This window comes from Limanda limanda, chromosome 1, assembly GCF_963576545.1.
Source record: "Limanda limanda chromosome 1, fLimLim1.1, whole genome shotgun sequence".
Classification (NCBI taxonomy): Eukaryota; Metazoa; Chordata; class Actinopteri; order Pleuronectiformes; family Pleuronectidae; genus Limanda; species Limanda limanda.
This window is the reverse complement of record NC_083636.1, coordinates 34,682,672-34,708,468: the sequence shown is the minus strand read 5'-3', so window position 1 is coordinate 34,708,468 and position 25,797 is coordinate 34,682,672. Positions and strand designations below refer to the sequence as shown.

Below are 25,797 nucleotides of genomic sequence, written 5' to 3'. Positions count from 1 at the left end.
ACGGATTGAAATTACTACGGGGTGAGATCTGAACATCCTCACATCTTCACAGCTCCTCTTACAATATCTCTCCCTCAGCTCTGTCCCTGTGCAGCAGCTTGGTTCCACCTCAGCACACCGTGACGGTAGAGACGAGCTCGACCCTGTCCATGGAGCTCCTTACGACCTGCACGTCTCCCCAGTGACGTACGACCAGAGCCCAGCTTCAGGAACCCTGGGTGCATTGGACCAAACACTGCTGTTCCTCTCCCTGCAGGTCACGAGGCTGCAGCCACTCGGAGGCGGGTCACCACTCTGGAGACCTGGCGATGAGCTTGAGTGAGCCAGACAAGTTCAAGGTTCTTCTGTCACTGAGGCCCAGTGCTGTAAGGTGTCCAGTCTGAGAGGACTCCTTGACCCACCCTGAACTGAGATAAACACACAAGAGGAAAGATATAGCTCAGCTACTTTTGGACTTTTTTAAATAAACTGTTTTTGTGAATTGACAAATTGACGTCATCTACATAAGTCTGTGGCAATCCCTTTCAACTGCTATAGTCATATTGACTGTCATATGCTATTGTTATGTTTACCTTTTTTATGACCTGATTACCAGTACTCCCTGCACACCAGCTCTTAATTCTTAAATGATAAATCCCTTCGCTCTATAGTCCCATCAGTTTGGCAGGTTGCTGCCTCCAATGCTGTCTTATCTCTTTCCTGCTTCAGCTCTGACTTCTGCCTCTCTGTGTTCGCCCTGTTGGACTTGTGTGTTTTATCCCCCCTTGTTTCTGCTTGTTCACTTAGTCATAACATCGACTCAGTACATTTTACTACAAGTGTTCTCCCTATGAGTTGTGCTTCTGGGGCCACACCTTGCTAAGATTGTTACACAGATACTGTCACACACTAACAAGTTTTGCTCTGCTGGAAATTGGGGCCAATGCACAACACTGTTTTCCTGTTATCTAGCTACAGGGCCAATGTTGTAGCAATATTATGTGTGTGTGTGTGTGTGTGTGTGTGTGTGTGTGTGTGTGTGTGTGTGTGTGTGTGTGTGTGTGTGTGTGTGCGTGTGTGTGTACGTGTGTGTGTACGTGTGTGTGTACGTGTACAGATATCTTTGTGAGGATCATTTTGAGCCTACAACCTTTGGAAAAGTGAGGACATCTCGGCCGGTCCTCACTCTCCGACTCGCTTTAAATTGGTTGTTTCGAGGTAAATATTTGGTTTTGTGTTTAGGATTAGGACTAGGTTTAGATTAGGGTAAGAAGTACCCTGATCCACTCCTGACCTTTATACATTATATTGGAATTCACATTGTTCCGTGTGCACTTTCAGGAAGAAGAACTGCAATTGAAACTCTGATTCCAAATCACACAGAGGTGACTTCACTCTCAGTTCCAGTTTAGCCATGATCTGGCATTTCTCGAGAAACAAAACATTAGATCATAAGTTTTGCTCCGTTTTAGATGGAAATTTCAAAAAAGAGGAACAAGGAAAAAGTTGCAAAACTGACAAAAAAATTACATCACATCATCCTTTTAATGCGAACAAGCAACCGGGAGGAAGTTTCCCAAAGTGCCTAGGTCTCTAAAAATTTCAATTACAGCTTTCAATTTTCTATTTATTGAAAAGTGCAGTCGAGCTCATTTGTATGCAGCATTATCAAATACTATTCAAAGAAGGGAATTGCATTTTTTCTCCATGGAGAAGGCCGAGAGAAGGGGATCAAAAGTGTGTGATTAAATGGGAGGTGAGGGAGTTTATAAGAAAACGACCTTTTGTGTCCTGTCCACATAACATTAGCAACTTTAAATCAGCCTCCATCCTTCCTGTGCTCGTCTGAAATATGCCACACACTTAATTCTACATTTCTTCCCCAGGACCAATCTGTAAGTGCATAAGGGTGGGGTTTGGGCAATAGGTGGTTTGTTCTAATAAAACTCATCAGCCTGGAAAGGCATCGCGATGAAATCTCATATCCCTGCAGTTTGCTGTCGTCACATTGGACATCTTGACAGAGGGAAAGCAGTTTATCGCAGCTTCCTGGGTCGTAGCAACCAACTCAAATTGGATGGGAGCATCTGCTGCTTCATTAAGAAATTCAGCCAGAGGATGTTCATTCTGTGAAATGAAGAAGCACCAGGGCTTATCTTGCAGAAATTTCTTTCTAAACAAAGACTGGTTTGTTTCAGTTCAGTTGCTCCTCAGCAAATATGTTGTGTCCTCGAGGCTCTATTCACATATTCATTGCATTTCCAATCTGATAAAACATTTGTTAAGCCTTCGTTTCCCGCAGTGTTTACATCTGCTTGTGTTATTTTTTCTTATTTACATTTCCTAGTGGACGGCTTCAGAGAGATGATAGTAAATCTTCCCCGTGCTTGTACATCCCTGTGCATGCAAACAATACATAGAACCAACGGTGATCTTTTAACCTCCCCTGCCAAAATCCAATTTGACACAGCTCGGGGTCACCTTCTTCATTTTCCAAAGGACAACCTCCGTCCTGTCATCTGCGCCCCGTGTTTATGATTGGCCGTCTGCTGACTCCACAAAAGAGCTGCGTGACACGAGGGCAAAGAGGATGAACAGGCCGGCGAGCGAGCCGCTGCAAAGAAACCATCTGCTCAAACCAAACCTCGCTTAGAGAGACACTGCTGACTCTGCAAAACAAAATCAAGAGCTGGTCACTCCTCAGAAACACACTCCTCAGACTAACTTCTGGACAAGGGAAAGGGAAAAATTAAGGGAAAATCACAAACTTGGCTTGAAAATGAACTTACAATTAGATTTAAATTGACATTTCGGTACATTCGGTACATTTCCTAAAAGCTGCTGAGATCTGTTTGATCAAGTGCAGACCAGAGCTGATGACATGCCCACAGGATGATCAAACACTTCGCCTTAATATTTCCACCAGTGACTGCAACTGGGGGGAGGGAGGGGGGGGGATAAAACAGCTTCATTACACCAGAGGCAACCGAGCCTAAGAACTGTAAAATTGGTCGCAGAAATGGTATTGATCTGGTATTTCAAAGCGCTGCTGTGACCGGACTCATAATGCTCCTCTTGTTAATGCTCCCGCTCTGCTCTGTCTTTAAGCCACTCCGCGAGATATCATGTGGCAGGGTATAAGAAAAAGAAGGATTTTGATTGACATGCCATTGACAATTAATTTGCAAAAGTAAAATTCAACCAAGGACAAGTCTTACACATAGAAACCTTGATAACATCGCCCAATTTACGAGCTTGTCAGCGAAGGAGAACACGTTTGCCAAGATTACAAGTTTCCATCACTGATCCTGAGTCATGCATTGGTAAGTGTAGCGTACATGGGACTGCCCATTCAGAGCAGGGTGACCTTGTCAGAAGCAGGAGTGGTCCTTACCCACAACCACCTGGGTAGCAGGCTAATGAAATGGGAGACGGGGAGGATGAGCCAGTGCGACCAGCTTGTGCAAGACAATGACTGATTGTCTGGGGAATGCTACCCAACATAATGCATTACCCTCACGTAATAGACTTTAGTGCAGGACAAGATCCCCAGAGGACAAACAAGGTCACGGGTTTTTGGGGAAGAAAGCGACGCGAGTGTACAAAGGTTTGTTTCATGACCAGGTGAACAAAAGAAGTGGAAAACACATGGGTCCCTTATCCTTAACCTTGCTTAGCAGCTTGAATAGAAAAAGCACGTTAACCTGCATCTCACGACAACAAGCCTGCCCTTCTATTCAAATGCGTCTCTGAGGCCGTGATATTCAATTTCCAGGGAAATATCAATCTTTACAGGATTGCCAAGAGATTGTCCTGAACAAAAAAATAATGCAGAAAGACATCAATGAATTCCTGCCATATGATTAGTCCATCAGGAAATATGGTGGCGGAAGCTGCTCCTGACATTTAATGAGGCTCGCTGACTGAGTCTGGCTTGAGTCTCCAGCCAAACGACAGCATATTTAGAGCCATCACCCATCAAGCACCTGTCAGTCCGCTGTGCCTCTCACCCTGATGGATGGTTCGCCCCTGGTGTATAGTGAGGAGCGAGCCATCCGACCACAGTGTCACCAGCGGTGGTTAATGACCCGCTCGAGGGCTTCCAAGACGAAAGTGAGAGCGAAAGTTTTGACCAGTAACACGCGCGTCCACAAGGAACACGTGAAGAAATAGTACAACAACTGAACATGATTATCTAAGGTCAGGGGGTATTCACTTCAAATTCAGGTCCAGATAGAGAAGTTCTCCTAAAACAAAGACCTGAAACATTACAATCCCAGCACCATAATCTTAGATGTTATATATTAGCATTATAGACACCTGACTGTCTAATCAAAGAAGGTATAATGCAATAATATATTTCAGTTTTTAACATTGAATTACATGGAGGGATTATAATAAAGAATTCTCATAAGAAATGTAAAAGTAAAAAACAAAATACATAGAGTTTAAAGTGCTTGAAATTAAATAAATGGTGTAATTTAAGGGTAACTTTTTCTTTTTGTTAAAAAATCACTGTGAAAAGCCACTATTCTTACTTTTCTTTGACTCACTTATCACTGTCTATTCTCTCTCATCCCGTTTCAGGTTCATTCACACACACACACACACGTGGATTCAACCTTCGCTTCCTTTTTAGTTTGAATCTGAGTGATTGAAGAGAAGAACAAAACCCTCACTTCCTGTAACGAAGCAAATCGGCAAGCCTGGTTTTGCCTGGAGTTCAACTTCAGTAAACTTTGACATTCACCTAAGGTGTTATGCGTGACCGTGCACTTATGCGGGTCTGCCCACCGACTCACTGGTCTGATTGGTTGAGCGGCGTCATGTGAGATGATTTTATAAAACCCATGCAGTTGGTCTGTTGGCTGCAAAGGCAAGGAAAAGGTGCACCTGTTGAAATAGGTCGTCTGTGTAAAACCTTCTCCTCCAGCACTGAGGCGTATCCTGGCATTTAATCCTGGGATTAGTCAGTAGCACAATAAATCCAGCAGGAGGTGGATTCCTGTATTTATTTCTGTGAAGTAAAAGCCACACAGCTCGGTGTGTGTGTGCTCGTGATGGATGTGCACTTAATGCTCATTCTTGGTGAAGGTTATTAGCTGCTATCAATGTTTCACTGCTTGATGCGGTGGGTTATGAAGATAGACAACCGCTCACTCTTATCCAATAACTTGTCTCGCTGCTAAAATGTTTATCAAACGGAATGATGTGTTCCGCCCTTTGCTTGTTGTGAGGGACGCAGACATTACGCTTCAGCAGCGACCCCTGAAGAAAGAACAGTGGTGATGTTTTAATCTGATTGTCACACTATAAATGTGGAGGAGGAGGATTAATGTTTTACTAGAAGGTGACGAGAAGGAATCTGTCTGAAGTCATCTGTAAAACAAGTTTCTTTAATCCCTGTTTGGTGAAACCTGTGACTATCCCAAAATGAATGAAGAGCAGGAGATATTGAAGATAAGTAGGAAAATGATTTCCACTCACATAGAATGTCAGATATAAGTCATATTGTTTCCATTTAAATGAGAACAATGTCAGAGAAGTGGAGGCGGACCAGCTTAAAGATTACGTTTTATACTGATGAGTTATTCAGACGAGTGAAAGTTAATAACCGAGCTGGGAGGCGGCTCTTCCTTACCCAGGTATTCTCTCCTCATGTTTCCCCAGACGTGTGTCTCACGTCAGGGCCTTGCTATTGAACATGAAGGTCTCCTTAGAGCTGTTTTCCACCTGTCAGGATGTGTTTAGCTCTGCTGGCCAGGCAGCTGCCATGTTCTCCTGATTGCCGGATTAAAGGGACGAGAGTAAGGAGAGCCAGCCGAGAGATAGCATCTCGGCAACAACATGGTGGCAGCTGATGGGTGAGGCGCAGTGACTTCTTCATTTCTTTCCCGCCAGACTGCTTCGATGTATAAACCGTTGATTGGACAGAGGAGACGGGAAGGGAGTTCACTCAACCCTGTCAGAATCCAATTCAGCAGGGAGGCCAGACGTCTCCTCAGTGACATGAAGAACCACGAGCACATCCCTTGGTATGCTTCAAAAAACATGTGTGTGTGTGATTGTTTTAACTGCTGGTAAATGATCTTTGACATTATTTACTGAATTGACTCTTAAGGCGTTTAATTAATACTTACATAAGGTGCAGGAATAAACATTTTAAGAAGCGTAGATCCAGTCTAGTCATTGCATTGAACCATAGAGTGTTTATAGACGTGAAAGATGTTTTTCTGCTTTCCTCTGTTGTACAAAAATATAGCTAAAATATCCCAAGGGACCGTAATCAATTACTTTTGGTGTCATTTTGAGCCAGTGTGCTCGGTCGTGGTCGTGGTGTAGAGCCACAGTATATTCTTATATTTTTATACAATGAAAAATACCATCTGAATTAACCTTTATAAATATAAAGTTTGTGTTCATCTGTAATAGATACTTATACTCTAGATTATTTTTGGACAAATAATGTAGATTATCTTAATGATTAAATTGTATATTTTGATATTTAAGTAAGACTTCAATGTGTGTCTAGACTGAGGTGATATTTTGTCTCTTCTTTGCAGAGCAGTTGTACGGCGTGGATATGACCATCAACCAATCACACCTCTGGATTTTAAAGGTTGCAGCAGTGGCCAATCACATTTCCACGCCGCACCTTCGTCAGTCCTCAGACAGGCCTCGGGCGTTCAGAGATATTCAGAAGGGTACAGCCTGATGTCCTCGTTATATTTTAATACATCACTTGAATAGGTGATTTAAAAATTCAATTAGAACTCCGAGGCGCTTCTCTCGCCCCCGTTCGGCTCTCGCAAGGGGGGCGCGAGAAGAAATGAAATACGTCACTAATGGTCACGATGATTCGCAATTAATATTTCATTGGGATGCCAGGGAGTCGTCGCAACTGCTGTTAATGACAAAGAGGGCCATCTGCCGCAGCAACAGGTAATTCAGGGAATCCATCATAATCTCAGAATGATACAGTAACACGGCAGACGCCCAAATGTCTGGTCTCTCTGTTCTCTGACAACCAGCCAGAAGTTGAATTCCTGCACTTCAGATGTCGTTGCAGTCAGGTCTGAGGTTTTCCAGCAGTGGTGAGTGAAAAAAACCCAACCCTGCATGAATAAAACATTCAAGAGCTGAATTTTTTACATCTCATTTTCATTGAACCCTATGTTCTAAAGCATGATGGCATCATAACCTTCCTCATTGAATCGGACCCCTGGTTCACGTATGAGCAGCGGGGGTGACACAGCCTGACCCCCGCCGAGGACAAATTAGTATTAGTTAGTTGTCCGAGCCGGAGCAGGTACTCGTGGTGCATGTGAATTGAGATAAAGGGTTTATTCCATCAAATATTCATGAATGGCCGTGCATTACAGCCCGTGACGTACGCCCGCCGATGTCTAATTGCCAATTACACCTGCAGCTCTCAGAGCACGATGGTGAAAAGTGATAGTGAGCGCAACAACACAAAAGAAGCTACTGTCGGGTCGTTCCTTAATGCGTTTCTCATTAAAAAAATGTGAACAATAAGAAATAATAAATATCATGATAATCGTGTTTTGAAGGACGGTGAAGGATCTGTGCTGTGAGAAGATGAGTGCAGGAAGGTGACCTCAGGAGGAATTAAAAAGAGAGCGCCACGTCCAGGAAGAACACCAGCCATGGAGATTAGGAGATATAACATCTACACTGACGTTGTAACAGCCGGCTTTATACTGGTGAAACAAGTAATCATAAAACCCTCACTCAGTGGAAACCTTCTTCATGTGTGTGTATCCAGGTCAATTGTACACCCTATACTTCATGAGTACTCCGCGGCCAGAGGGTACTTGAATTGTGCCCTTAAGTTAAGAGTATCTTACATTTATCCTGGACAAGAAGCTGGTTGTCTTTACATGACAACAATATAATACAGTATACAACTCATGGATGAACTGGATAGAAAATTGTGTTTTAAGTCAAAAGTCAAGGCCACTGTGATCTCACAAATCAGGTTTTCAAATTGTGAGCATAATATCTCTGGAAAACCTCGAGGGAAATTCTTCAAATTTCCTCAGAATGATCACTTGGAACCAAAGATTAATCGATTAGTATTAACTGGTTGAAGGTCAAAGGTCAAATGACAAGTTCACGATAACCTCATATCTTCCCAACAGCCACAGAGAGTTTCATTACATCTTGGACAGGACTCAAGGATGATCTGATTTGAATTTGGAGGTCAAAGGTCAAAGTCACTGTGATCTCACAAAGCCCGTCTTGCTTCATGAACATGTTCTCTTAAGAACGCCGTGAGAATTCTTTCAAATTTGGCAAATAAATGTTGGTCAATGATCAAGGTCACGTTGACCTTGGGAAACATTTGTTTAGTCTCATTGACACGATATCTCAAACTGACTTTGGGTCATTTCGTTTGCTTGATCAGTCGTCACTTGGACTCAGAGATGAAATAAAATCAGATTGCAGGGGTCAAAGGTCACTGTGCCCAGCTATGAATCAAACTGAACTGGTTGTCAGAGGCACATAATTCCAGTTGTTCAGGTTTTCTCTCCGTGTTACATCTGTACATGCAATGGGATCCCTCCTGTGTTGCTCTCCCTGACATTTCTTCCTTTTTCAGGTTAACGCACAGTTTTTTTCACCTCGTTTGATTTCTCATTTTGACGGATTGCTCAGTCACAAGTGTATCACAGTGATTACTCAAACCTCTCTTTGAGCCAAGCCTCTTTACGGCCAGATGAAGTGAAAGGGGGCAAGGAAATAAAACAATAAATATCTGAAACATTTCCTTTGTACACACCGGGGACACTGTTTCCATTCTGAGCACATAAAAGCTCTCCGTGGTGTAACCTTGTGTCGTCAATTACAAAACCCCAAATGAATCCTTCACGGTAACCTGTTTGGATGTGGTGCCATTGATGAGATGTTTGGAACTCCTTTATGCGCCGTTAGTTTAATAGATTGCTTTTTCCATGCAGGGAAAACACTGTAGGTTTAAAAAAAAAACAACTGACCTGTGTTTCCTTAAGATAAAGATGAATCTCATCACAAGAGGGTTTGATAGACTTCGCCTCAACACTAACAAAGAAGTGGACTAAATGCAACAGCATCTGAATAGCAAGTAGAGGTGCTTGTGGTGTTTAGTGCAGGTTTTGTAAATGTATGCATGAACCTCGTGAGATAAAACACCAACTGATGTAAATCCAATGACATGTGTAATCACCTTCAACATATTTCACAGCAGGAGATGCAAAGACTTTGATTGTCGCTTAGATCAAACCAGTTTTCAGACTAAAGGGAAACGTCTAAATTAATTAACTGCACAAAGCCGTCCTCTTCTTTTACCAAGTGAAACTTCAAGTATCTGGAATTTCATTTCAGTTCTGAACAGTAGCAGAACCGCGGAATGTATATATTTTTATGCATTTTTCATTTATAAGCCTGTATTTGACCAGATTAGTCCCATTGAGATCTAACAAACACACAGATATATACCATTTAAACTTGATCATATTAAACACTTGCACACAGGGGAACTGGGCTCAAGAGATTTAGGTTTTTAAAATGATTCAATGTCACAAGGTGCTAAAGCTGAAAATCAGTCTGTAAATAATTCCGTGCTTTAGGCGTTAAAAACTTAAAAGTTTTCATTTCCAATTCAGTCCTGACCTTGGGAACAACAAATCGTAAAAAGGTGCATAGAATGAAGATTATGTCTTCAATGATTCTAGTTTAAAAGAGAAGATAAATATGTAGGAATGTCCCCATCTGCCAACATGGAGAAGGCAGGGTGTATAACTTATACTGCAGCCAGCCAGCAGGGGGCAATCAAGATGATTTGGCTTAAATTTCGGGGATCCGTCATGTTGTCCGTCTTTATAAACATTCTGTGGGTGAGACTGACTTCAAACAGAGACAGTGTCCTCACTACTGTACGTTTCCAACAGATTAATTTGGTTTCTATAAACTCTTCTCATTTCTCGCTCCACAACTCCACAATAAAACAGAAATTATGAGCCATGCTATGCTCTCTTCTTTTGTGTCTCTGCTCAACAGGTCGGCTCGTGTCACAAATGCTACCATGGAAACAAGGCTCTCTTTGGCCTGGGGGTAAGGTCTTAAAGTTCTAAACTCTTAAAGCTTAGAAATAAGTTTATCTTTAGTCTTTTCTGTGAGACTTACAAAAGACGTGTAATCAGCCACAGCCAACAGGCACTCTTTATTTTACATCACAGTCTTATAGTGCAGCTTTACTGATCATGTTGTGATAAATGATCCTCACCCAGCCGACCTTGTTTTTCTGAGACTGCGGTCATGACTGGACGTCGGGAGGAATTTACAACAGTTTTCCTCGAGCTCAAACTCCCGGACGTCGGCAGCCGTGGGTTTGATGTCTCTTCCCTCCCTATACTTTCAGGTCTGTTACCTCTGTAGACGACTCCCTCCGCCCCCCCCTCGATGTTTAATTTGATGATGATAGGATGGATGTCAGGACCGAGCTCCATCGGTAGACGACCCCAAGCTGGGACGGTCCCCCCTCTGTGATCCCCCCCCATGAATGACCGTCATGTCTTCTTTTGAACCCTGGGAGGCTCAAATAGTGTTAGCTCTATACTTATATTTGCAACTGCACATGCTTCCATAGCAACACAGAGGTGACTCACACTTCTCAGATCTCATGAAATATTGGCTTGTTCGAGTTTGACAAGTCTGAAAGTGACTCAGACATTTTTCTGCACAGCATGAAGAGTCAAAGTTTGACATTTTGTTTCGTAAATTATTGTGTAAGAAAATACGAAGTTAAGGAGGCTGTGTTGCTTTTAATAATCAAGTGATGAAATGTTTAATGAAAGCTCTGAGTTGTGTTGTCATTTAAAAGCAGTGCAAGTGTATTCATAGGCCTACAGCAACATCCAGACAAAAAGCAATTCAAACAACATCGCCCGGCTACACAATTACTGGATATCTATGCTTCTCCTCACCGAGTGAATCCAGAGTTTTGTAGTCTGTGTTAAAATGATTAATCTGAGTCATCACAATGCCATCATATTGCCGAGGAGAAAGAACAAAGCCTGCTATTCAGGTTTTAAGTAGTGTGCCTGTGTGAGCACGGAGCCAGCGGGAGGCTCAGGTGCGGCAGAAAGAGACAATTCCCTCACATTCAGAGGGGAATAGACCTGTCAGTCCCGTAAACCCTTCGAAGAACCAACCAGTGGAACCACATGCAGCGCTCTCAGCCCACGTCACACTTATCTGACGTGTACCAGGGTGGAGAGATACCGAAGCGGGGGGAAGTCATTATGCGAGATGCAAGGGGAGTCTTCTGGGGGAATTGGGGAATGTTTGTGTTTTCAGAGGGTTGACTGTGTTGTTGATTCGGATGCATCGCAGTGAATACACATCACATTTCAGCCTCGGAGTCGTGGAAACACAAACCTGAGGGTGTGTGCTGCTGCTTTGTTTTGGGGGTTTAAATAAAGTCTGCAGTCTGTAACACTCTCTCTTTGCTCACTCACTCCTCAGGATATTTGTCATGAGTAAATTCAGAGTTAGCCTCTAAGCCACAGTCACTTTTTTAAAAGACATTTTTGTGTCGTATCTACTATAAATCTCTGGCCTTAACGAGATTCCTATAGAAGAAAAGAAAACTGCATTGTTCCCATGGGAAATTCTGCCTGCAGGGATGAGTGAGCAACAAGGTAGTTTTCTCTGGGTTGTGTGCTGCATTCCACTTCCTCTGGGTAGTTCAGGTTATGTTTTCATATTAATAAGTCCCAGCATCAATACTGTATTAAAGGAATTGATTGACATTTTTGTGAAATATGCTTATTGACTTTCTTGTAGAGAAATGGATGAGAAGATTGACACTTGTGTCCGCAGGGTAAATATGAAGCTGCAGCTGCACATGTAATATAAAGTCATTATAAAAGACCAAGATGCTGACGCCAAATGGCTCTAAAAGCACCATATACGGTAAATTCAGCCCCAAAAAATGATCAGCTCAGCTTTTAGCTTGTCTTTGTTGGTGTTATGTCGCTGATGAGTAAACATCTCAAATCCACAAATTAAATTTTATATTCTGCATTTGATTGAATTCCTGTTTGCCCGTGAATCGTTAATTAAATGCCCGAAAATACGCTCCACATGAACTAGCCCTGGGTTTAGTTTAATTTGTTTTCAGACGTTCAAATGTAGTAGCCTAGTGTCAATATTGCAGCCAAACTAAAAGCTGAAATTCAAATGGTTTGTATCTATAACACTTTTCCAGTCTTGATGACCACTCAAAGTGCTTTACACTACAGTTTTTGCCATCCATCCATTCCCACAGTGCACCTATGTGCAGCTCTTTCTCTACCACACATCATTCATGCACTGGCGACGCTGTCAGGTTCAGTATCTTGCCCAAGGACACTTGGGATCAAACTGCCAACCTTAAGGTTAGAGGACAACCCGCTCTACCTCCTGAGCCACAGTCACCAGAACAGATAAGTAGCTGGGCTCAAGTGTATCACCACCTGTTGCTGCATTCACACTCTCCTGCGCCATTAAACGCTGCCAGCCGACTCTCTGTATTATGATCCCACAGGCTTTTGACTTGGAGAAAATCTCATTACAGGTTTTGGAGTGTGTGTGTGTGTATGTGTGTGTGTTTGTGTGTGTGTGAGACAGAGAGAGGTAGTGAGTGAGTGAGAGAGAGAGAGAGAGAGAGGGAGAGAGAGAGAGAGAGAGAGAGAGAGAGAGAGAGAGAGAGAGAGAAAGAGAGAGAGAGAGAGAGAGAGAGAGAGGTGTGTGTTAGAGAGAGAGAGAGAGAGAGAGAGAGAGAGAGAGAGAGAGAGAGAGAGAGCATCAGTGTCTCCTGCAGCGTGTCGTCTGTGTCAGATGAGAAGGGGGGGTCATCTAGGAATCCCTTGAATCTGCTCTCAAGGAAAAATCCCACTAAAATCTCCAGATTGTCTTTGATCCCTCGCTCTCTCTCTCTCTCTCTGGATAGAATCAGCTCGTGTGCGCTGCTGCTTTATTTGCGTTATCATCGATTCAGGTTTTTTCCTCTTTTTTTTTTAAGAAGATGCCGAAACGGGAAAGAAAAGTGATGCAGAGAAGATCGGGAATCGATCGTTTGACACCCAGAGACTCGCAGTAGGAATCAATCATCGATTTGTTGCAAATATTTTTTACTTCATTTAAATTCTTTTTTTATCGTTATTTTCTGTTTACCTCTTGGGATTAAGATTTTTTGAATACGAGCTAATCGAGCCGTGCCGGGTCAGTGAAGGCATCATCATCGACAGTGTGGAGCTTTGCGCATCGGGCTGGACGAGAGTAAAAAGTTTTTAAGATGTCATTTTTATAAGATCGCCTGTTCGCTTCACGTCCTGCTCCCAATCGGCTGCTGCAGGCTATGCATTGAAAACCAGAGGAGATTCACAAGCTGCACTGTTGATCCAACACGAAGGAGATCTTCTTTTCTTTTTTTGGACGATATCATAACACCTGACGAGGGGTTGAAGAGTGTTTTTCTGTGTTTTTGCTCGAACTCTTCTTTTAAATCGAGAACAGTAGCAAAGGGTCTCTGTTGCAAACTCCGGAGAGGTGGGCTTTATGAAGATCGCCACACAGTTGTTGGTTTCCCCTCGCAGAAATGCCAGTGCGTGCTGTGACCACCAGGTTCATGTACAAGGGACTTTGCACTATTCCAGACATCCTCACCTACCGGACTCCTGTCATCCTGCCTGAGGATGAGGTGGAAGGTGAGTCATTGTTGGAGGGATGGATGTTAGGTCGGCTGGATTATTGGTCTGTTGGATGAATGGTCCGTCAGTTGATTGGATGGATGGTTTGATGATTGGATAGATGGAGGGTCAGTGGGTCGGCTGGTTGGTTGATTGAATGGTTGGATGGATGGTTTGTTGGGTGGTTGGATGGTTGCACTGTGATTTCAAGTTGTGAGTGACTTGCAGCATCAGAATCCAAGGTCCGGCTTGTGAACCGGTTCAGGACCCTGGAGAGATCCTGCCAGTGTGCGCTTCTTTTCCTCACCCACACATCTGGGTACACTGAGGGCTGTAGCTCTGCATGTTAAAAATATTCTGTACTAACTTACATATGTTCCACATCATGGAGAGAGTTCACATATTCCATCAAATTCAGCACATTCTGCTGTATATTCTCATGGTAATTCTTTTATCTCTTCACATGTGTCTGTTTTTCGATTTTTTGACAATTTCTATGTCAGTTTTTTTATTTCACATAATTCCCAAAGAATGCAGTAACTTATAACTAACAACATGCATTTTATTGGTTCACCATGCATGACATGTTGTCTTAAACTTGTGCTTTCAGACAGGTCAAACATAAAGCTATATTATGGCACCTGTGAGACCTGATTTCACCTGGTCTCCTTCCCTGTAGGTCATTTGTTTCGGAAAGACAAGGCTTCAAATTGGTCCTACAAAAAAGCGCAGCCTCAAATGGAGAAAAACGACTGTGATGAACGTCAGTTTGATAAGAAGCAGATGAACAATACCTCTTCAGGAAAATCTTTACCTAGATAAAAAGCAGTTATAAAGATGGAAGATTGATTCATTTCCAGACTTGAATTGTATCTTGATATTAATTAATAAAAAAGAAAGGATCCATCTAAGACACAGGGCCGCACTTAAACCAGATACAAGATTCATGGGAGCATTAAAAAATCAATCTTGCCGTTATAAACGTGGTGCAGAGCCGTTGAGATGGGACGTCTCATTTTGGCAAACAGGATCCACAATGAGAGCACAGCTGGCTGTGATTTGGAACAAAGCCAGGCAGACTAGAATAAAGAGATAACTCGATCAGATTCGATATCAAGAAAATCTTTCATGAGAAGGGAATTCCATTTCCCCTTTATCTGTCCGTAGGTTGCCCGGGCCCACAAGTGGCTGCCTGCCCTTGCTTTGAGCCACTTATTTGACATTGAAAACGCTATGACGGCATAAATTTAATTAAAAAAAGCTTGGTGTTGGGAAAGCAGGAATTAGAGCAAGAGCGAAATGACAAGGGTGCTGTTGTGTGGCAGGAGAAGTTGCGTATAGTCAATGATGAGAGAGCTTTTCGGGTAATGAAGGAGTCAAAGAATGTAGCTGGCTAATTGAGTTGCATTAGATATTCAGGACATAGTGTGACAGAGCATCCGAGCGTGACTGTATTTATCCAGGGACGACTCGCCGAGCACATAATTCACTGCTTCAATTACATGGCCTCGCACCTCAGCGGGTGAACACCGCTCTACCTTGTTTTCCACCCAGCAGCTCCGCCCACGCAGGTTTACTAAACAACTTTCATTTACAGATCCGCAACCTCCCACGTACAGGTCGTCTCCCCCTTTACAGCCCGGCCGCTCCACCTTAACACGCAGTGTGGGAGCTGCAGGGCCGTTCCAACGCACACTGTTTGTCTGTGAACTATGCTGCAGTCCACTGGGTCTTGAGAGAGAGAGGCCTGAAAATCAACCTATTCAAATTGTTTCATCCACAAAATACTTAATTACCTCGGGGCAAAAGCTCCTTTATGTATATTTATTTATTTATATATATACATATATATATATATATATACCCCTCTGAGAAATAGATTATAAACACATTACTGAACTGCAACACATTAAGCGTTGGAAAATGGCTGTAAAAATGACATTAGGACAAAAGCACAGTAATGGTGGAGGTTGTTTTTGAGAATTAATCACGAAGCGAAGACAAGTTAAGAGAAAGGAGGAAAGACAATAAAACACCAAACACCAAATTTTGTGTAGGATGAGTTTCATCCCTCCACCATAAGAAAATACTGATATAACTGATTCAAAGAGCCAAACTTCTATACTCTCAACGAGCCCATTGATATTACACAAACACAATAATAGGAAATTAATGTTGTTTTTATTAGTGTTTATGAGTAAAGAAAAAGGAAACACGAGCTATGTCAAATTTTCTCAGTGACATTGTTGCAGGGACATGTCGACTTTTATTCTGAAGTTCACACTGACAAACACAGCACAACACAATCTGACGTTTAATAACGATTCTAATTTGATCTATTGTCAGTGTCATGCAAACTGGACATCAGCTGCTTCTCTGTCTCGTACAACAAAGTGTGAGTTTCAATTTAAATCAAAGAAACTCGGTTGACAAGGCTAAAGTCTCCTTTGACACTCATTGTTATATTCGCAGTGATAACGGGACGACAGAAGCTTGCAGTGCACGGGAAGACATTGTTTATTGAGGGTGAGGTGTAGGCAGAGTTATTAAGCACCTCAGCTCCTAATGGATCTGCTTCCAGGGGGTGTTTTTTGAACAGATGGTTGCTTATAGCAGGCGGGTCAGTGGCGAGGCTTCTTTGCCCTTGTATCATGCAGTTGTCATAAACCCTCATATGTATTCAAACCACCACTGCTGTAAAACCAACTCTTCTCCTGCTTCATCTAAAGCATGTGGACTTAATATGCTTCTCATTCCAAACAGTCTTTCAAACGTTTAACTTTGGCTCTATCTCTCGTTTCTCTGTGTTTCTGTGGCAGGGACAATCCATCAAAAATTACCTCCACACCGACGCCACTTTAGCCATTCACACTGTTTAAGTCCATGACAGCAGTCGCCACATTATTCCTGCCAGCACATCCATTAAACGTTTATGTGTGTAGTCAACCTGTGTGAAAGAGTTCGACCCACTGAGTTTGGTGAACGTCTATGTGGAAGTTATGCTGAGCCAAGTGCCTCCCAGTGTCAGGAGCGTCTTATTAATACCAAGGTCCACGGCCAAGTTCAGCCCATTACACCTGGAACGACTGGGATTACCGAATACGGCCATGATACTTTGACTTACGAGCACTGAGATCTGTCCATCACCTTTATAGAGTCCACTCTGAAATGTGATGCATGATCATGTGATGATATATATCTACGCTTTATATGAAATGAAAGACATCAATCTGTATTTAACACGATGCACTCGTCTCAGCTGTCAATCACGACTTTTCACACCGTTCTTAGACCACTTTAAATAATTGATTTAAACCGAACTTACCAGAAAACCACTTCCCTGCAGAATCGATCCCTTATGGGGGAGCTGTCATGTCGTCCATCTTATATACAGTCAATGAAGTTACATTTGAAATAACAATCATTAAAAATGTCCATGATTAGATCTTTAATGTAATGTGCATTTTCTAATTTATTCTATACTAATTCGATTTTTAAGCTGATATCGACCCACGAGTCCAAAATAAAGCCGAACTTATACATCTAATTATTTTCCAGCCGTTTAATTTCCTTTTCATTCACGTCATTAAAAGTCAATCTCACCTTGTTAACATTGCAAATGCATTTACAATAAACTGGCAGACTCTTTAACTGCCCACATGCTGAAGCTGATAAGACTTGTGTTTTATGGCGCAACAGTCGCGTCTTCCTGGCAGTTGCACTCTTGGCGGTCGCTGCGAGCTCGTATCACATCCTCCGTGAATCCCTGACAGAGGATGTGAGCAGTGTTTGTGGATCATAGCCAGCAGGAGAATCCCCCAGAAACCAAGCATTATAGTGGAGTGTGCACCAGCTTCCACTTTGTAGCTGTCGTCTTTATGGCTTAAAAATGGAGCAGGTTTCTGCGGCAGTATTGTAGCAGGACTGTGTGTGTGTGTGTGTGTGTGTATGTGTGTGTGTGTGTGTGTGTGTGTATGTGTGTGTGTGTCAGGGATCTATAACTGCAAATATATTCTGCACACAAACAGAGGAATATTTGTCAGTCCAGATTTGCAATGGTTTGATGCGCTGTTTTATTGAAAGGGCCACACTCGCCCAGTTGAGTTCAGTGAATATAAATGCAGAATATTTGCGTGTTCATCTTTGATATTGAGCAAACCAACAACAGAAAGGTTACAAAAAGAAAAAGAAACTCCTCTCCAGACCCCGACACTCCGCTATCTTTGCCTAGGTTTGTTTAATGCGTCTTCCTCTGTGGTCAAAGACAAATCCCTGCTCATTACCGTTGTAGCCGCAAAGGAGAGATTCACAGTTTCAGATAACATTGTTTAACGTTATGAGAAGACGTTAATTATGAGACTGTGTCTTTTTACTGTCCGCCCTTCTACATCAGCCATATTTTATTTAAATCATCGCGTTGAGTTGGGACACAAAGCAAATGTTAACTGATGAAACTGGTGCAGATGAATATTTATGAATATACAAAATTCATGCCACTTCTACCCTGGAGTCTCCCTTAGATGTGAGAACCGCTTCAGGTAATGTTCAACAAAGACTCGACTTAATGCGCTTTGCTGTCTGAGGGGTGTAAAGTGCATCACTGAAGTCTGAGGGATCTAACTCGTCCTGATTCGTTAGAGAATTGATCGTATTCTCATCGGAAAACATCGGTTATGTCATGGGTACCCGTTTGTTTTCAAAGTAACCATTAATATATCTTTTAAAACGAGCGCATTAATTATATCTGATGTGTTTATAAGAGCATGAAGTCATATGAGTTATTCCTGCAAAACAGCAGCAGCAATATAAAGTCCTGGTCTAATTCATAATAGAAATAATTCTTAATAGTTCTTTCCCAAAATAATGGTGTCACATAATTTATGATGAGCCTCTGTGTGTGTGTGTGTGTGTGTGTGTGTGTGTGTGTGTGTGTGTGTGTGTATGTGTGTGTGTGTGTGTGTGTGTGTGTTAGAATATAATAACAAAGAGAGGTAGAGATGAAGTGTAAATGTATGGACTGGTTATGGATTGCTTTGTGTGTGTGTGTGTGTGTGTGTGTGTGTGTGTGTGTGTGTGTGTGTGTGTGTGTGTTTGTGTGTGATAATAGAATTCTCCACATGATATCTTAATTTGGACTAATACAGTTACATATTAGTGACAGACACTGATACTATGATCTACTCTGAATAGACTTTTGTGATTATTGTGTGTTGGCAGATCCTCTAATTTAAATGTCTCAATCAAAATGTTGGAGACTTTAGCAACCATCTGAGCTCAAATTAAACTAGAAGTAATTAAAATGAAACTTAAAGTTAGCAGGTGACAAACCTACAAATCTCTATTAAGCAAATTCTTGTGGCATATGTTGTCCTTGTGACCTGAATGTTCCCATCCACCCATGACCACTAGGGTAGGAAAGACCTGTGTGTGGGCGTCGACTGGAACATGTACACAATTCTCACCAGACACAGAATGTGCCAAGTACCTTCTATGTTCCTGCCAGTGGGTTCTCTTAAGAGACAAGTGTGTGTGAATGGGACTGAGCGGTCTGCTGGATGATGCACTGATCTGAATTCTGTCAGAGCTTTGAAACACACCCGGTCGTGAAAAGCATCTGAAGTTCTGTTGACTTAGAGAAACTTTGGAGACTGAGGACTACAGCTTATTACTATTCGATTCTCTTCACTTCACTTCCCGCAGAGCGGAGCGACGTCTTCATCTGCCTCCTGCTGTGTTGACTCTGTTACAGTTCCCTGTGCAAAGTCATGATCATGACTGGAGGGGGAGAGGGGTTTGGCAGTAAAGCTGGACAGTCACGGTGGGGAGCTCCCAGTGGTGGTACACATGGTGGATGCCTTTTTCTTCAAGGATACAGTTGTTTGGTTCCTGGTACAGAAGAACAACATGAGTTAATACTTTATCTTTTTTTTACAAAGTTTCCTTGAATTGTGGAGGAGATTATTGTTGAAAAAGAGCAAAGTCAACTAGTCGTTCTATAAATTTAATTATTGGATCGAGGAATTTACATGAAAGTAACTAATCTCTGGTGCATAGGAATCACTGCACTGCCTTCTTATAATAGATTGCATTTTCTATTTATTTGTACTCAAATAACTGAGTACTTTCTCCTTCACTTTATTTTACAAACAAGTGGTAAATCGATTCAATACCCACTTTGCATTCTTGAAACAAATCCTCTCAGCTGCACTTGGAAAGGAACCAAATGTTGTTTATTACAGGGTTTGTCACAATAATTTAGCAAAAGGTATTTTTCAAACATTTAACATGATAAATAAGATTTACTATACTCACACTATAAAGTACACAGGTAAATTAACCGTTTTAATATCGCACTTCTCTAGTATTATCGACCACTCGAAACAAAACACCTTGAGCATTTCACACACACATTTCTATACACAGCATATACTGCAAGCAAGGGGGATGGGGGTTTCAGTGTATTGCTCAAGGACATTTTGACATGCATACTGAGGGAGCCAGAGATCGAACTAACAACCTCCTGGGTCGTGGATTATTTATTAAATCACAGATGTTGCAGCCTCTTTGAAAGAAAATCTTGGCTCCATAGAAAAAGAATAATATCTCCCACATATGTTATAATTAATTCCTCTTTTGTTTAGCCCAAACATGAATATCTGGTTGTATGATTTTTAATCAAAAATGTAATATCATCCTCCTCTTTCACACAATCTTCTGTATCTCTAAGCCTTTCTTTGGGATTTCCCTTGTTATGTAGAGGAGACGGTGGCCTTTCTGCCAGAGGCACTGAAACTTTGCCAGGGTGCAGCGGCTTCTTGGCATCAGACTTTCCGTTCATGGCAGTTTTCAGCTCCACCGACGACCAGCGGGATCCATCAGTGGGTCCGAAAAGTCGGGAGGATCTGCTGCTCCTCATCCTCTGATCCGGGTCACTTGGAAGGTCAGCAGACTTTTAAGTGCTGGGTTCAGATCTGGAGTTTGGAGACAAATCCGTGTTACAAAGTGTACACAGGCTCCTGAAAGTACATCTCCTCACAGGGGAGGGATGAGGATGAGGTAATATGTGATTTACTGAGATGTTGACTGAAGGACGAAGGTGATAATCCAACTGTGGGTCAAATAACAAACAGCTCCACGTCGAAGAATAAATAAACATCAACTCTCCTCTCAAGGAAACAATCAGCGGCATAATTCTTTTGGCAGCCGTTGGTTGAACCGTGAAATTGTCAGTCAATATTTCATTTTGTTCTTGCGTGGCAAAATCTGATGAAGTGGTGATATCACTTTTGTGTCCGCAAAATACACCCGCTGCTCAATTTAATGAAATTTGCAATTCTCCTTCTTGCCTCAAGTGACCCAGTCCTCTGATGTAGAGCGTACACCAGAAAGCACCAACTGCATGAGAAGCACGGGTGGTAGGAAGAGAGCGACCCAAATAAGAAAGACAACACGAAAAACACAAGAATATACTTGTGCTGCGATGTAACAAGCAATAACATGCAAATATTACTTCTGTGGTCCCCAGGATCCTGTTTGAGATGCTGCAGCTCCTGTTTTGAGGACGTGAAGTCTGCACATTGTCAGAAATAGAAAAGATTATTCATTGGTGTGAACACAGGCAGCCACACTCACGACTCGATGCGTTTTGGACCATCCATAAACCAGCATTCAATAAACGATGCTGTCAGCATTAGATTTGTATCTGACAGGGACTGTGGCTGGAGTGAATCACATTTGCTTTGCCATGGGAGTATCGTATTTGTCCTTATAAGTGAGGGCGTTTCATTGGTTACACCATGGGTCTGTTTCTTTGAATTTCACGGAGAGCATTTGCCAGAAAAAGTGGTTTATTTCAGTCCTTTCACATGGGTAAAAATAAGCGAATCTCATTGTAAAATAACAAAAGGAAGAATGGACATTTGTTTGTATTTTGGACTTCAATCCAAGCAGATTCTGTACTTTGGAATTTAAAAAATGTTGGGTTATTCTTTTCTTCTCAAACCAGACGATAAATATAAGATTATAATTAACTCTTTCTTCACGGAGAAGTCTTGGTTGTGTGCTTTGGATGCGTCTCTACACGTTTCTAACATTCACTCTTGTGTGAGATAATCAGTAGTCCGGCCACTTCTCGGCTGGATCGGTGAAATTCATTATTTGTCACGGGCACCGGAGGTCGCGACACTGACACCGGTGCTTGAGGAAGATACGGAGCCTGTGCCTGTTGCACTCCGGCTGTAATTTAGACAAATACGCTGGGTCTGATGTGTCAAGGCACAGTTCAGACAATGTCACATGTCGAGGAGGAGCTCAATTTATGCACCTCGGCAGTTTCTTATTGTCTGTGCATAGACGGCCACTGTTGACAAATCACTTGTAAACTTCGTGCACGCAAGATGGATGACCCGTGCCCGTCAGCTTGCAAGGCTGCATGCAAATCTCAGGGGGCGCTCGCCCAATCGTGTTCTTGCATGCAAGGTACTTCTCTCCAGTGTAGAAGCACTTAGTATAATTTCATGCTTTCAATGCATGAGGTTCAAATAAGGTTCTTACAAGCTGTTTAATTTTAAAATGAAATATAACTGAAGAAAGAGATTTTGAGAATTAATGACTGATTTCTGAATCTACATACACTTCTGTACAGAAAGGAGTGAGAGGTTATGTGAATGTTTATTCTGTTGATTAGCTTTTTATTTAAATATTTTTTTTACACTTTAACATCACTGCTTCAAGTATAGCAGGCAAATATTGCTCATGAATTGATTTACATAGTGTGAGCAGATGATACCTGCTCGGCCGCCTTTCAACATAGAAATCTTACAACACTACACTACTGAAAGAGCATCTTCCTCCTCTTTGTTTGGTTTATTGGCCGGTGGCAACCAAGGTCAAACTGCATTACCGCCATCCTCCAGATCTGCCTCTCCTTCCTTACTCTTCTTCGATACATATATAAATATCGTTCCAACTCCCTGAGAAATCATGGAGGGGTTGTGTATATTTGAGGATCTTCATCAAAAAGAGCCACCAGCATTCAGCCTTTGATGTGCAACTGCTTTTCCCCACTTCAAACAGAATCCAGCGATGCATGACGAGGACGGCAGCCAAATGGTGATGTTTATGGATTATTTACCAAAAGTCGTAGTTAATTATAAACACATGAACCTGTGCACCGACGTCTGTTGCTACCAACTGTGTTGTGGTCAGGGTTATTATATCTGAAGGTGCCTGTTAGTTTACAACTATACTGATCAAGGAATTTTCTCTTTTATAATCTTAGCGGAAAAAAACAATTTATACAATATTGATATAATAAGTCGAGGCCAAGGACAGATTTTTGGCCAAGCATCCAATTACTTTTGAAGCCGAGGAGCTTGGGAACTACGTGTTTTAAGGGACTGTCTCTCACACAGCTCTGTATTTATTGATGTAAACCCACTCAAATTATAGTATTAATGTACTATCAATTATTTTATTTGAAACTAAATGTACAACTGATGAGTCCGTATTCAACCACCGTATCCCTGTCTCTATCCATGGTGCTGAAACACTCAACTACAGTATTTCATCTCTCTTTACATGATGCTAGAGATCCATCATATTCACTATCTCATGCACTTTTTTCTTTACACCATTTTATTTGAGTTCAAATTCTGAGTGGATCAATGTGTGCGCTGTAATTTGTCCTGGAAGTTTTTCTGTGTAAATCGAAAAAAATAGTGTCCATGGAGGGAAGGCCGGATTATAGCAGATTCTATATATACCCATCCATACACATTTTTCCCTTCAACTTTAAAAATTGCTAATTTAGATGAACTCCCTTGACCTTTAACAAAGTGCTAAAACTGTTGTTAGGAAAAAGAGAATGAGACCAATACAAGTGCAATGATGTGGATCACTCTCTGGAGAGATACGGTACAGGAATAAACTGGAGTAAATCATGATTTGGCTGCTTAGACAATGTTAGGATCAAATTATTATTGTTTTTTGTCTTTTTTTAAGGAATTGTTGAAAATAGGAAAATGCTAAATATCCCCACACTTTTTAATAGGACTCTCTGTGCCTCTGGATTTTCTGAAACTTCTCGAAGTCTATCAATTTTCCCTCTTCAAACACAAAAATATATTAAAATATGCTTCTCCTTTCTCCAAAGGAAGAATATCCCGATAATATCTAAGAAACAGCAATAACTATGAGCCAGCCTAACTTTCTGAACACATTTATAAACTTTAAACTACTTTTCAGTTTTGCTATAAACACTTCAAACACACTTTATAAATCCACACGTTCAACTGAGCCAGCTGTTGCTGTCAGTGGGAAAGTGATAAATCTGTATTCGCCTGTTTGCTGTTCCGTGCATCTCTGCTTTCTCTAAACTTCTCCCTCAATCATCGCCCTCCTTCTTCCAACAGAGATTCGCGAGGCTTTCAAGGTATTTGACCGAGATGGGAACGGCTTTATCTCGAAGCAGGAGCTGGGGACGGCCATGCGCTCACTGGGCTACATGCCCAATGAGGTGGAGCTGGAGGTCATCATCCAAAGACTGGACATGGATGGTACGTTTCTCTCTCCGGGTCCGATCATGAGTGTTCAGGCTGCTGCATAAAACCCTGCAGTGAGATGTCCGTGGGCTTTTCTGTCTCATCAGGTGACGGCCAGGTCGGCTTTGAAGAATTTGTCACTTTACTCGGACCTAAGATCTCCTCTGCTGGAATGCCCGATAAGTTCCACGGGGCTGACTTTGATTCAGTGTTTTGGAAGGTAAATCATCAGCAGCATCATCAGTCAGGTCTAATCAAAGTCTTCACCTTCTCCCTTATCAGCGTAAAACAACTTCTTTCTTCTCTTTAGGATGTTTTACAGAAGGCTTTTCTAATGGATTTTTCAATAAAGAGCCATGTGATATGATTTCAGAGGCATGGTGGTGCAGTGGTTACTCTAAACTGTCCATAGTTGTGAATGAGAGCTTCATTGTCTCTGCATGTCGGCCCTGTAATGAGCTGAGATCTGTGATCAGTGTCTAATAGGATTGACTCCCCCCCCCCCCAGAACCCTTAAAGGATAAGTGATAGGAAAATGACTGAAGTAGGATCTAATCATTTCAACATCAATAATGTTTTGTAGTATCATATTGACAGACAACACCTTGCTGATTACTGCACCACCTCCAGTATCTCCGTGTCTTGCATCCAGTTGCGTTATGAAATAATTTATTGCGGTGTCTGGTTTCAATGGAAATGATTGTCTCTTTTGACGGAACAGCCCAGCGAATACTTGCAATCTCTAACAAGCACTCATGACCGGGAGCCAACAATATTTATAGCTGATCTGCAGCTTGCGTGCGTCACTTTGGGAAATTGAGACGGAAGTTGACGTTTTTTTCTCCTGTGTTAATTAAACCTTTTTTTCCTCCTCCCAGTGCGACATGCAGAAACTGACGGTGGACGAGCTGAAGAGACTTCTGTACGACACCTTTCGTGACCACCTCACTATGAAAGACATCGAGAACATCATCATCACTGAGGAGAGCCACCTGAACAGCCCAGAGTCCCACGTGGACATTGACAGTACGCTGCATTTGAAAGATTTTATTTCACACATTGTTGATCAAACATTAGGACATTGGCTAATATTTCTTTTTTCTACATTTTCATCCCACAGCAAGCCCAACGCAACAGGAAAAACACACGTGTGTGCGCAAAAGCCTGATTTGTGCCTTCGCCATCGCTTTCATCATCAGCGTTATGCTCATCGCAGCCAATCAGATGCTCCGCAGAGGGATGAAGTGAATGTGCCGCTGATTTCAATAAGGTTGGACTGAAAAAGCTAATGTTAACCCAAATACATTTCTGTTATTGATTTTTATTTCAGTGTTTTCAACGGCAGCAACGATGCTACAACAGCTTCTCTCCACAACGGATTACTTGATGTCATGCAGTGATTCTGTGTGACCACAACATGGTGAAACAAAAAAGAAACTCATTTCAAGGGCTGGTTAGAACCCTAAAGCAGTCAGACTCAAATCTCTGATGTTAGATAGTGAAGCAGACTGTAGAACACGTCCATGTACAGTATGTGCTGTAGT

General features: G+C 42.1%; 1 protein-coding gene across 1 annotated transcript; it reads left to right on the top strand.

Annotated features, from left to right (window-relative positions):
• Positions 1 to 13,621: 13,621 nt before the first annotated feature.
• Positions 13,622 to 25,501, top strand: cabp7b (calcium binding protein 7b). The gene is made up of 5 exons (XM_061080059.1): positions 13,622 to 13,730; positions 24,125 to 24,268; positions 24,361 to 24,473; positions 25,132 to 25,279; positions 25,374 to 25,501. The coding sequence occupies exons 1-5, from the start codon at positions 13,622 to 13,624 to the stop codon at positions 25,499 to 25,501; spliced, it is 642 nt and encodes a 213-aa protein (XP_060936042.1).
• The last annotated feature ends 296 nt before the right edge of the window (positions 25,502 to 25,797 follow it).